This window comes from Blennius ocellaris (assembly GCF_963422515.1).
Source record: "Blennius ocellaris genome assembly, chromosome: 15".
Classification (NCBI taxonomy): Eukaryota; Metazoa; Chordata; class Actinopteri; order Blenniiformes; family Blenniidae; genus Blennius; species Blennius ocellaris.
Window position 1 is genome coordinate 7,868,272 of NC_137664.1, and position 13,378 is coordinate 7,881,649.

General features: G+C 38.8%; 1 protein-coding gene across 1 annotated transcript in view; it reads left to right on the top strand.

Annotated features, from left to right (window-relative positions):
* astn2 (astrotactin 2) overlaps window positions 1–13,378 on the top strand; it is a gene marked incomplete at both ends in the record, with an annotated part of 271,954 nt that overhangs the window by 246,966 nt on the left and 11,610 nt on the right. Inside the window, one exon of the mRNA XM_080510130.1 lies at window positions 9,962–10,103. Coding sequence (XP_080366256.1) covers window positions 9,962–10,103 — 142 coding nt within the window. The remainder of the gene's footprint in view (window positions 1–9,961; window positions 10,104–13,378) is intronic.

A 13,378-nucleotide genomic window follows, 5' to 3' on the forward strand; every position in this document is an offset into this window, starting at 1 on the left:
AGTATGACATTTTATAAAACTATCAAAGAGTACATTTTAAAAGTAGTTAGAATTAAGAAAGGAATCTCAAAATGTAGCTTTAAGTTATGAAGCAGCAAAGATATAATAGCTGCAATTTGTATAACTGGACCTCTCTTTTAACCTGGGTTTGAAACGTATTATATCTGACGATGTGATAATATTAGATTTCACTTAAATAAGTAGGTCAACAGTGTTGAATTGTCCTGATGTAATTAGAGTTATAGTCATCTGAAGTTATCATGGTGTGATCATCAACCGCCTGACAGCACTGCAGGTTGTTTATCAAAGCAGTAAAGAAATACAAATAACATAAAACAGCTTTGTTTCCTGTCCATATCATAGGGAGTTCCCAGAAAATAGGTGCCAAAAATACAATGAAATTCATCTGATAAAAAGACTTTACCAGTAGCTGTTATTGGCTGAATGTACAACGCTTCTGGGTTCCATCATCACATTTTGACGAGCGCTCTATTGTCTTGTCAGTTGCTAATTTATCCAGCTTGTCCTTAAATCACAGATATGCTGAGGTGACACTTTTTTGTGAATGCATTCAGCCTAGCACTGTGCTTCCCCCATTTCTTGCACGAATGCAAACACTTGGCAATAATTAAAAACCTGTGAGGCTCTTTGTTGCGTCACCGCTTCATTACACTCGATTTTGTGACACCAAGAGCCACCGAGGGCAGGGCAGGGGAGGAGGGATACGAGGACCGCCAGGAGCGAGAGAGAGTGATAAGACATTGTATGGAAATGTTTAAAAAAAAAAAAGGGCACTGTGAGGTGTGAAGAATGGAGACAAACGAGGGCTGGAAAGATGAGACAAAGAGGAAAGGAAAGGGAGCCTACAATGTGGAGGAGAGGAAGAGGGAAGCAGACAGCGGCGGCGGCATTAAGGGTTACACAGCAATGATGTCACCTCATGCTGGCACTGTTGGACTGAGAAGCAGATTAGCCATTTGATCTTTGCCCTTATTTTAGTTCCAGGTTCCTCAGTCCAGCTCACGCCGTCAGCTTTTTTGGATATGTGACACGAGGATCTTCCTTCGGCTTTACACACCTCTTCTATCACATACCTCTTCTACATACCTCTCCTCTTTTCGCATCTTCCTCTTTCTTCAGTGATCGGAGCCAGTGGCATACCCCCCCACCACCGCCCACCCCCACCGAACCACCATCCCATGTTTATGTAACAGCCCCATCATAGGTTGAGACCAAGAATTCACCCCAATGCGTCGATAAGCCCTCATTCAAAGAGATTGAATTATATGGAGATAAACGGTGTCCTTGAGCATGGGTGCAGATAACAGATTGGAGTGACACAGCTGACTCTCTTTGTTTTGTTAATTAAAGATGACCTCATCGCTAAAAATGGACGCTGTGCACCTCCTCGTCACGAGCTTCGCCATCAGCAGATTGCAGATTGCAGGCAGGGGGCCAAGGGCTTTCTGCAGTCCCTTTCCCTGTCTGCTTCCTTTCCCATTTTGCCTCTTCACACACACACATTGTTAGTCTCTCTGTCTTCGCCACAGGTCTAGACTTTTCCGATGTCTCTTCTTTTTTTTTTCTAACTTTGCATCGCCCATTAATTATTGCAGCCCCTCTGACAAATATGTGGTTGAATTTTGGAAACACTACTGGGACAAGATAAGGAAGTGGCCTGTCTACCTCCTCATTCATCATTGTTTATTTTTGTTATCATCCATAAAAAAAAACTATACTGTTTCATTCATGACAAAACTAAGCATCCAGGACTTGATGTTTATGGAATAAAAAAAAAAAACATTTTAAAAATGTGTTTAAGCAATAAATTCTGTTTTGCATTTCAAAGAGTAGCAGACACATGAACTAGTGGATTAAATTTCTCCATTTAAATGATTAACTTGTAGAGGCAGTGGTCAATAGCTGAGCTTATATTTACAGAAGGAAAAATGTTACTACCGATACAGTATCTGTGCTCCCAGTGGTCAAATTATACAAGAACACGACAGTATTATGGCCCTTTAATTACATATCTTGTAAATAATCTCATGAGACTTCCGTTTATATGTTTCAACCTCTTTTATTTTGGCTGTATTAGTTTAATACGTTTTGTTTTATTGATTTTTGTTATGTACACATATTTTATTAAATCCAAGTTTTCTCATGTAATTGTTAGTTTTGCCAATATATTGAATAAAAAAAAAATACTAATATTCTTGGGTATCTATTTTAGCAGTGATATTTGCACTGGAAAACCACTCTCCAATTCATCAGCTTTGCCACTTTTTGCAGGAGGTGCATAAACAATGCCTGTCCAGTGGCCTGACTAATAGGCTACAATGACCGCCACCCACACATGTACTTTCGAGTGTATTGAGAAAGTGTGCTGTTGCAGTTGGTCTCACTGTGGGAATATCCTACACAAGTCTCCCTAATATGTTTTAAAGCAACCTAAAGCCGTCACATCCCATCAGTCTTCTTGGACAGCAGGTGAAGGATGACAGCGCACATTAGCCTATCGATATACATTGCAACATAACAATACGAGCTCTGCTCCTTAATGCTAAATCCAGACCCAGTGGGAGACAGACCTGCAGTAAAAGGAGCCATGGCCAGTAAAAACAGACCACACACTGGTCACATCAGAATGGCTGACGCGGGCCCAAGGGGCCATTAGTCCGTGACAAACCACCACACCTGACCCATGTTGTTGTCGTGCAGAAAGGGCAGGGGCAGCTGCCTGCCAGACAACCGTCATTTTTTTCAGGTTGTCTGAGCCACTGTGCCAAACAGTTCTGGGGTGAAAATCAGGAATGTCCAACCAAAAATTTTTTTGACAAAACATACAGAGCATCTGCTATGTTGCCGTTGCATGTCTAAGCCCCCGCGGAAGGACAAGGATGACCCCTGAATGTGGAGAATTGCTCGATACGATGAAAAACCTGGACTTGGTTTTTTATTAAAGAATGTTTACATTCCATGCCAGTTGTAGTAATTTTTGTTTAGCCATAACCTCATTTGACTTTTTAACTGTAATAGACCTGCAAAAGTATGTCCCGCAAGAAAAGATTTAAAATGAAATATTAAACATTCCCTGAGGGACAATCAAACAATTAATTAGTTTTAGCCATTACATCTGCGTAACCTGTTTCACTGTGTTTTCATTAATACGCATATGTTACTTTAGCTTCAAAAAGTCTCATCTCATCTTTGATTACACTGTGACCTGGGTGAAAACTCAATTATTATTAGCTGGAGAGAATTTGATTAATTTCAGATAACTGGAAAGCTTTGACGTAATACTTTTTTTTTTCACCCTTGCAAATTAATCTGTTATCAAGATGTTTAGTTATCAAGATAAGTTTCACTGTGCTTTCCATCGGATTTATTTCTGCTTTGCAACAATGCACAATTGAGTACATTCAGAAAATATTTGAAAAAAAAAAAAAAGGTGTTTGTTGAGTTACCCAGTGCAACTCATAGGTGGATGTGGAGGCACAGTGTGTGTATCCGCTTGGGGATTACTACATCAGGTTTTCAAAAAAACATGCATCCGTATTTTAATGGGCTTTGGTTCCAATAAAATGGCACATGGTCTCCAGTTTGTCAGAAAAATTAGATCCATAGGGAAAACTTGCAGGATGACGATGATTCAAACTGAGGCCCCCTATAATAATTTCATTTTTGGATTTGTTTACAGGACACAGCCTCTTGCGAATTCAATGTCAGAGGGAGATGCAGATGTTTATGCTGTGTTTTTTGCAGACATTTTTCTTAAAGGACACTTAAATATAATTTCTTGGGTGCCATACGGAAATATACAATACACTTTAATGCACAAGGCTGCACCCAACCACGCAATCGCATTGAAATCTATTTTAGCCTCCTCTCTCAAAACTTGTTTTCATAAATAAATGATGACTCTTTGTGCAAGCACAGTGTCTCAGCAGGGTTGTCCAAAGGGATGTCCCTCTAACTGATTTTAAAAAACTTGGACAATTACGTGCAACTCAACCTGCTAGAAGAAATTTAATTCCCACAGTGCTTTGTTCCTCCCCCTAAGCCCCCACCCACCCAAAATAAAAACACCTACATTTGGAATTTGTGTTATATTTCATCTGTGATTTTTTTATATTTTTTGGAAGGAGGGAGTGGGTGGGCATTTGTTTTTACCAACTGTTTCGCCTTAGAGTGACCTTTGATACTATTAGACATTTTGTGTATATGCGTGCAATGTTCGCTGGTGTTATGTGAGAGGTAGAAAAAGGTGGTGTTGAGCAGACTCAGTGAGGGGAGTGGAGGGCTTAGTGCTGACAGTTTAACAGAAGAGGCCCCAAGAAGGTTTGGCAGTCCACAGGAAATATAAAGCTTGTGATTTGTTTGTTAATATAAAGCTTATGTTTTGTTTGTTTTAAAGGAGTCTGCTATGCTTTTACCTGGACTGAACACAGTAAAAACAAAGGAGACATTTGGCGCTCGAAGTATTATGGATGTCATTGCTATTATTACAGAGATGATTTCACTTTATGTGCACTTTCTATGTATACAGTAAAACCCACAAACAAAAAACATGTAAAACTGTATGCTCTGTAGTAGTATTGCAAAATACTAAATAGTGTCAGTTATGATTTACAATACCACTTCTATGCATGTATGCCTGCATATATATTTTACGCACCAATAATTACGTTACCTTATTTTGTATTCATTCAAAAACCTTCCATATTGAATTACATTGTCTCTGCAAACCGAATCTCATGGTTAAACTAAACTAACAGTGTCTTACTGCTGTGTTTTTTCCTCTGACACTTTCCCTCAAATTTCCTCTTTGAGCGAAAAGAAAAAAGAAAAAAAAAACACTGAATACGTGAACTTGCTGACCTTGAGGATTTACACAGAGAGAGAGAGAGAGAGAGCAAGAGAGAGAGAGAGAGAGAGCAAGAGAGAGAGAGAGAGAGAAAGAGAGAGAGCTAATGGCTGAGGCAATTACACAGTGCCTGAATTCAGCAGTGTAATTGAAATAATTGAAATGATATGTCAGGGATAACAGTATAGCAAGTCTAGCTTCCGCCTTCCGTTTAAATGTCATCATGTGTCCATGACATCATTTATATGGCATAGAAGTAATTAAATTGTGACCTTTTTTTACAATGCATATGTAGCTTTGTAATCTTACTGATGTCTGTTTAAAATTACTATAACTATCTTTGTTTGAATGGTGTTTTCATCCTTTTATACTGCTACAACTATGCCCATTGTGGCCCATGGAGAAAGGATCTCTATGCCTTGCCCCTACGATGCCCTCCCTTTTACTGTTTTGTTGAGTGCCAGGGTTTTTTCAGAGGGGTATTCCTTGTTTTCATTGCGAATTTGGGCCAGTCTGGGTCAGGCGCTGTTGCTGCTGTAGGCCAGCAGAGCCCTTTGAGACACTGTATATGATGTTGGTCTGTACAAATAAACTTTGCTTGGATTGTTTGCAGTTACACCATAGTTACAGGGCCTGGGCGTGTTTGAAACAGACCGCTGCTCTCTGTATGCTGTCCGTCAGCCCAACTCATCACATTCCCATGTTTTGCTATTATTTGTTCCCCCTCTCTCCTTATGAAAAAGGTCACTTGGCATTTACCATGAGGTTTTAATCGCCATGTAAGCTGGAGAACACGCAAAATGGCTTTTACCGTAATAGAATTTCAGGGGCCTTAATTTTTGCCAGCTGTGAGCAGTTTTGGCTTTGGTATTGACAGAAATGCTGACGGACCACAGACCTACCCATGAGGAACCCCTCAGAAGGGTACAACCATAAATGCTACTTCTGGGTGGGTTTAAATATTATATTCTCCCGTTAATGGATTAGATTTTGATTATCATTACCTAACTCTAGTATGTAAGCACTTAGGAGCTACCACCATGGAGGCGGTCAAAATTGAAACCCCTTTGCAGAAATGAGCATACTCCCATCCACGCAGCTTCTCACGTGTGCCATGGGCCTGTAAAAACACTTCCAGTTCAGCCATTGAGTCATCCCCTCGTTTGCATGTGTGAACACATTTGATTCATCAACCTCGTTCCGTCTACGCACACCAGCCGCTCTTTCTCACGTCTAATTCTCCCGTGTTAATGAAAGTATCCTCTCAGGATTTGAACCAGATGAATGTAAGGTGTTAATAAGGTACTGCACATAGTCCCGAGAAATGTGTCAAAGCAGTGAATGAATTATTGTTTTCTTTGTGTGCGTGTGTGTGTGTGTGTGTGTGTGTGTGTGTGTGTGTGTGTGTGTGTGTGTGTGTGTGTGTGTGTGTGTGTGTGTGTCATTGATGATATGCTAACATGGAGAATGGTGATATTGGGAAATGCCAAAATGTAATTAATTAATTAATTTAGGGTTTATCATATTGTATTCACTGATTGGATTTGTCACATCATGTCTTGCTAATGTATTAGTTGTTTTACTATATGCAACTATTCTATTCCATGATGTATTTCCCAATATTTTAAAACGTTTTTAGATGTAATCTTAATTGCATGATTAATCATATCATTAATTGCAGTGTTTGCTTCTATTAAAGTAAAAATTTAGATCTGAAGAGTCACAAAATTGCATTCTACCATGTGTAGATAATGGTACACTCCGTATTTCCATAAAGCCTGCATACTGGGCTTACGTATATTTATGTAATTGCATAACAATTTATAGCTTTCAGATGGCCGTGTTTAGAGAGGGTTTCACCCATGGAATCTGCGGGTAGAGTCCGCTAGGTGAGAGTATATGATTGTTAAAAGAGGTGAAACACTCGCTGTGTTCTCCTGCTGAGTCCTTAAAATGATAATTATACAGTGAGCCACTCAAGAGCCACCAAAGAGCAGTCCGAAGACATTTGTCTTTTGTGTCGTCTTCCAGATGGATCCGTTAAGCATTCCTTCGTGCAGTCAACGACGGAAGTGCTCTGTCCACGCCGTACACGAGCAATAATGTCCAATTATGATACATTGCCTCACCAAGCTAAGGTCCTGCTGTCATTAACTGTGAATGTGCGTGTGAAGCAACATATACCAAACTATAATAATAATACAGATATCATCATGTTGTATTTGAGTGGTAACAGCATTAAGGATCATGTTCACATTATGTTATAAACACTGCAATCAACACTTTTACTACTAAATACTGCACGTCTACTTCTCTAATTAATCATCACTGAGTTGCTTTGTTTTTTTTATTTATGACCACTCTGGGATATTTAAGGGGGAAAGCAAATAAAGTCCAAATGGGACTGTGAAGCTGTGACTCGTCTTTCTTTGTTATAAACAGACTCGCAAGAAATGGTTCGAGTTATACTGACAATAAAATGTCCGGGTCACAATAGAAAAAACATCATGGCTTGATTTGGGGGAGTTGAAGTCAGTTTGTCTCAATTCAAGACAAATGTAGACACATATCAACACCTTGCTGGTAACTTCCTTTCTTTCCGCTAGGTTGGTCAAACCACTACTGTTTCCCAGACATGTGTCTTTGATATCACAATTTTCTGTTTCCTCGTATTAATGTTGAAATCATGCACATTACAGGTACACATCCTAGAGGCTTCTGTAAATATGTAATAGAAAATCTTCTGGGAGATGGCTTCACTGTCCTGCCAATGTACTTTTTTGTGCATTTGATCCAAATTGCTTTTCCATAGCGCTGTGGAAAAGATTAACTTGCAGCTTCATCAGCAATCAGAATCTATTCACTCTAATATCAATGCAAAACAAGAATGCCGTGTAGATTTGCCAGTCTTGTTTTTTCCCTTAATCATAATTGCAACAATAATAATCACATATATCGTGCAACTTCTAAAAATCAAAACAGTCATGGCTCCTGCTGAAGTACACTCAAGCTATGCATCAACAGCTTGATTTATTCTGATTATCAAAACATCCCCTGACATCATCATTCTTCTCCGTGACTTCTTCCAAAATCATAAAACATCAGAGCACTCAATGTCCTTTCCCATTTTACTCTTCTCATTGTTTGTCTCTTTCTCCTTTGACTTCTCCTGTTCTTTCGTGCTGCGTTTGGAGTGCTTTCCGACCACACGAGGTGGCAGAAATCTGCTCTTTCATGACATCCCTGTGGTCTTTACTTCCAATAAAAGCAGTAAAAGCATAACGTTCTAATCAAACGCATTGTTAGTCTTAAATGAATCACTCATGTTTTGGAGAAGTAGATAGAATCGAACAAATTCCAATGACTGTTAACAGTGATTCGTCTATGAAACAACAATCACGTTGCATTAGTTTACAGAGCAAGGACATTGAATGCGTTACTAAAAAGCTTATTTATAATCACAGAAGTGAAGCTAAGCAAACATAGTGAACTAAAAAATGGATCATTGGATTGCACTAACAGTAGTTCCACATAATTCATAGAGGTTTTGTTCCACCTAGTTCCCTTGTGTGCAATTGTCAACAATGTAATTACTAAATATTTTCACACATTTGACAAACATAAATAAATAAATCACCACCCTTGGTGATGGTTTCATAGTAGAGCAAATGTATCCACAATCAGAATAATCCAAAATTAGCCACATCCAGGCCTTACAAATCATCATTATCACTCCTAATATAACATCTCACAAAAGACAGATGGAACCTGTAAAATACAGGCCTATTATTTTATTAATAAAAGCAGTGAGCGGAAGAACGTAATGAGCATTTAGAAGCAAAACAAATCAATTGCAGGTATGTTTCCACAATAACAAGCTGAACACCATACAATGATTGGAAGTCTTTAAAAAAAAAAATGGCCCAACCTGGTGGACACTTATTCCCAGACTATTTAGCAATTACCAGTAAAAGCAAAATATTTACTATGCTTACTTGTTTTGTTTTGTTTTTAAAGGTAAAAAAAGCAATTCCTGTATGAAATGGACATGATACCACAGATTAAAATGCATCATTCTGGAGATATTGAACATTTTGACCAAAGTGTAAACAACAGATATTGGTATTAACTCTACTGCAGCTGTGGTTTTTTGGGGGAATTTTTGTCTGTTTGTGCTTTTTTTTTTTTAACTGTATAAATGGATACAGTTTGAGAGTCATGTTTAGAAAAAGGTAGGACCTTCGAATGAGCAACCCTGTAACAGTGCTGGAATGTGTTTGGGGGCAACCTCCTTTACACAGAGCTCTTTCTGTGAAAAGGTCAAATCATTCATTCGTGCAGTTCTTTTTCCTCTCTCCTGCAACCTTTTCTTACCATCCCCTTGTGCCCTACCAGCCAGACTTACTCCCTGTGTTTATAACTTGGCCCATGTATCATAAGCTAAAACTAAGCTGCCCTTTACCTCATGTAGAAATAGTTGGAAATCCAACCATTTGAGAGCTTTTAAACTATTTTGACAGGTCCCTCTTTTTTTCCATCACCCCCACGAGCACTGGAAACTGGCGTTGTGCGTGTGTCTGTGTCTAAATGAACAACTGTGTGTCGCTTGCCTTTTCCCGTAAGCTGACATGAAAGATATTTCACAACTTGTTGAAGTACAGTTTTGTGAGACATGGGCTGCTCAGTTAGATGTCATTGTAATAGTACCGCGTACCATGTGTCCATAAAGGCAAGAAACCCTGTTTTCTTTACACTTCTATAATGTAGTGTATATGGGTTATTGCCAGTAAAAAGCCACATTTAATTTAGCCCTGGGCTTGGCGCTGGAGAAATGGTTCCCACCAGAATAGGTATGGGGTGAAACTCACGACACCAGAGTCAAATGGCACAAGCGTTGATAACAGGAGAAACTGAAATTACCTGTGTGCTACTACTTTCCTCTGTAAAAACAAAAACAAAAAATGCATTTCAGCATGTGACATTGTTTAGTGTATTTACAAAAAGAATTATTTGAAATTTGTGAGATAGAATTCACTTTTTTTCCCCCTCTCTTCCGTTCACACTCCCTTGTGCTTTCTCTCCTCTCTCTTCCAGGTGAAGTTCTGAGCTTGATGGATGATCTGTTCTCCGGTTTGGGTTCATCCTGTGTTGTTGCTGGGAGAAGGAGTGGAGACCATTCACACTCTGTGCTATATTCAGTGGTCTTCAAGTGTCTGGAACCGGACAGTCTCTACAAGTAAGTCCCCAAATGTCCATTATTGCCGTCTTCTCCATCTCAATTGGCATGCATGAATCCATAATGGCACGAGTTGCATAAATTGTCCATAACAGGGTACAAAACAATCATTTTGTGTTGTCGTTCAAAATAACTCCAGAGGCTTTATTGATAATGTTTAACTGTTTGTCTTTGGCAAAGCTTCTCTCTTTTTCAGTCTTAAATGTATGTCTGATTAAGAAAAGATCTTCTTGGGTCACAGAGGAAGTAGCAATGACACAGATCATAAAAGTCTTGCCCAACCAACCCAATGCTGAGTTATATCGCTGGGGAAAAGGCTCATCTAATACTGTGGTTGAGGTAGTCTAAAAGACTCTTGATGTGTTTTGGCAGAGTGGGACGATCTGCCTCATAAATGTCATGTAAGGGAATGTGTCTGTGAAGAGGCAGAGCAGGGTGGTGTCTCCCTTTTCTTTCGATGAAAACAGACCAGAGGGTGTTTTTCATTTCATTCATCCAGACAGCATACTGAGCAAGGCATGACTGACTGATTGGACTTTGATGCAAATTTACTACAGACTTAGACTATTTAAAATGATGTCTTATTTCTTATTAAAATTATAAGGTAATCAGAGATGCACTATTTCATCAAGACAGCACCAGTCCTTTAAAATTTTATGTCCCACTTACTTGCAATATTTCGTGACATTGCTCTTGCTCTCAGTTCATGATTTATTGCAGCCCGTTGGACTGGATCCGTTTTGTCTGATGTTGAGTGTTTCCCATTACTATATAAAGATCTTTAATTAAACTTGATGTTGTGGCCATGTTTGCAACTTAGCCAAACAACAATAGGCAAATATCAGCCTCCCCTGGTTGTCTACACGTTCGGCTACAGATGTTATTTTGTTTCAGGGGGTGAATTTTGTTACCTTTTCCTGAACAACAGCTGGGTTGAGTTAACCAGGGAAGCATACTTAGTCTCAACGTGGTGGATACTTCCGTTCTTTTATGTCCTCTTTGGTCAGAGGTTTTAGTGAATACAGAAGGATTCTTGTTCAGAGACAGTTTTGCTTAAACTCAAACAATGAACTTAATCACGCTTTGTGCCTTTATAGATTTGGGTGAATATTTAGCTAAAATACAGGCTTTGCTTTTGGTCGTGGATGTCGTCACATTCATAATGGCTGTAATTCTAACACATCATGCACTTAAAACAGAAGGGCAAAACTGAAAGAGGAAAAAGCCAGGCAGACAGGGCTTGTTGTTGCTTTTGAATGGAAACTTTTGTTATTGCACTTTGTACTGCATGCAGCCTGTTTCTGTATTTGGCGCTTTATATGCATCAAACTTATTTACTTGTATTTTCTTTTTTTTCTTTTTTGTTTGACCTTTGTATGTTGACCTTTCCAGGTAATTGAAAACCATACATCATTCAGCTTGTCATATATAGAACGTTTTGTGAAACTGACTGAATGTGTCTTCATTGTAATGTAAAGTGGGGCAGTTCTAATGTCAGCTAGAATGGGGGATGGGGCTGACGCTTGCCTTCCAGTGGATGCATGCCCCCCAAATTTAGGGGTCTAAAATAAATTTACTGTAATCCACACATATCAATAATAATGAAGATGCCATTCTGCCCATTTTCCAGTGGGCACTACTTGGGTTTCAATTTCTTTAAAAGTAACGGAAGATTTTTAGGCGCATGGACAACCAGAGACAGGAAATGAACTTCAAACCTTTCCATCAAAAAAAGAACCCCAAACAAACAAAAAAACAAACACCTGAACCAAAGACTATTGCCTCCCCACAACTTTACTGACCAATCACTATAACTTTGACTATAATGGAAAATATGGATCACAGTGTGCTGTACTCCAGGCCACACCTCAGTCCATGACGTCTGCAAGAGTTTGTCAAATGATGGAAAACTCTACTGCAGTAGGACAAGCATAAAAAAATATTAATTCTTCAGTTAAGAGGTCTTACATGCCATTTTATTTTCTGTCTTGTTTTTAATTTTTTTTCCTACATTGTAATTTTATTTAAAATCTATGTTTTTTCTCATTGAATCTGTGCCTCCAAGAATCCTGACAGTGTATTTGTAAACTAACAAAGAGCACACATTACTTGCATATTCTACCGTGGCGCTTCAGCGTATAGCCTACGACTAAACGTATGTTACATATGTAAAACGTCTCGTTCAATACAGCTTATATAACTTCCTTACTCATTTCCCCTGACAAAATCATAAATATCTCCTTAGGCTGACTGTAGCTTTGCCAAGTGTAATTTGTCACTGCTGCTTTCTAGTGGTCATACTACTTTTATTTGTATTTTGTAAGTGTGTGCCTCTAGCAGTCTACTTCAGTATATGTCATACTTGCAGACCGTAGAAATCGACCTCTTGTGTTATTTCAATTTGAGGATGTTTTGAAACATTAAAAAAAACTCCACAGCTGACTCACCATGTCCCTGTCCACACCAATTAAAAGAAGCAGCATTAATTACTGAGTTGTTTTTATACAATGGCACAACAGTAATCACAAGTTCCCATTTTGGTTTTTTTTTCCTATTCAGTCTGTGTGTGGTCAGCTATTTAGAAGGGCATTTCAGACTAGAAATACATTTGTCTTCTTTTTTTTTCATATCGGATATTGCTGTGATCTGCTTTTCCTATGAGCAATATTCTTCTCTCTCTACATCTTGAAATAAAGTTGCAGGGCAAACAATAATGGGTGAGACAGACAGGACCCAGATGTTGTTGTGGCTGTCATTGGACACATGAAACACACTGCCTTCTCTTTTTTTCTCCCTCTCGTCTCAGGTTTTGTTTCTCATTGTCTTGCTATATGGTAGCCTTGATTTGTTTTGGGAACATCAACATTTGCTCTCCAAAAGAAACAAAAGCTATGAGAAACTTGAGCGAGTGTGTCAGTAGCTAATGAACCTGTCAATTTCACATAAAAACTAGCACTCAGAGAGAAGCAGTCATTTTTTTTTTTTTTTTTTAACTGTCCAACAATCTGAAACACTCATAAAATGAATCCAGTAACAGAGTCGGGAAGCAGCCACTGATCACATTACCGGCAGCCAATTGAAACGCCAATGAAAGTATTAAGCTTAATAAGTTCGGTTGAAAATCCAAAATTTTGTGTTCTCTGAAAGTTTTAACTGCTTTTCCAGTTGTGAAGAACAGCACTGCTTCTTTTTTGTTTTTTGGGGTTTTTTTGTTGCTTTTTTTCCTCGGAATCAGGTTCCCATTAACAAAAGCTGACGAGAAGACCAAGTCTTTG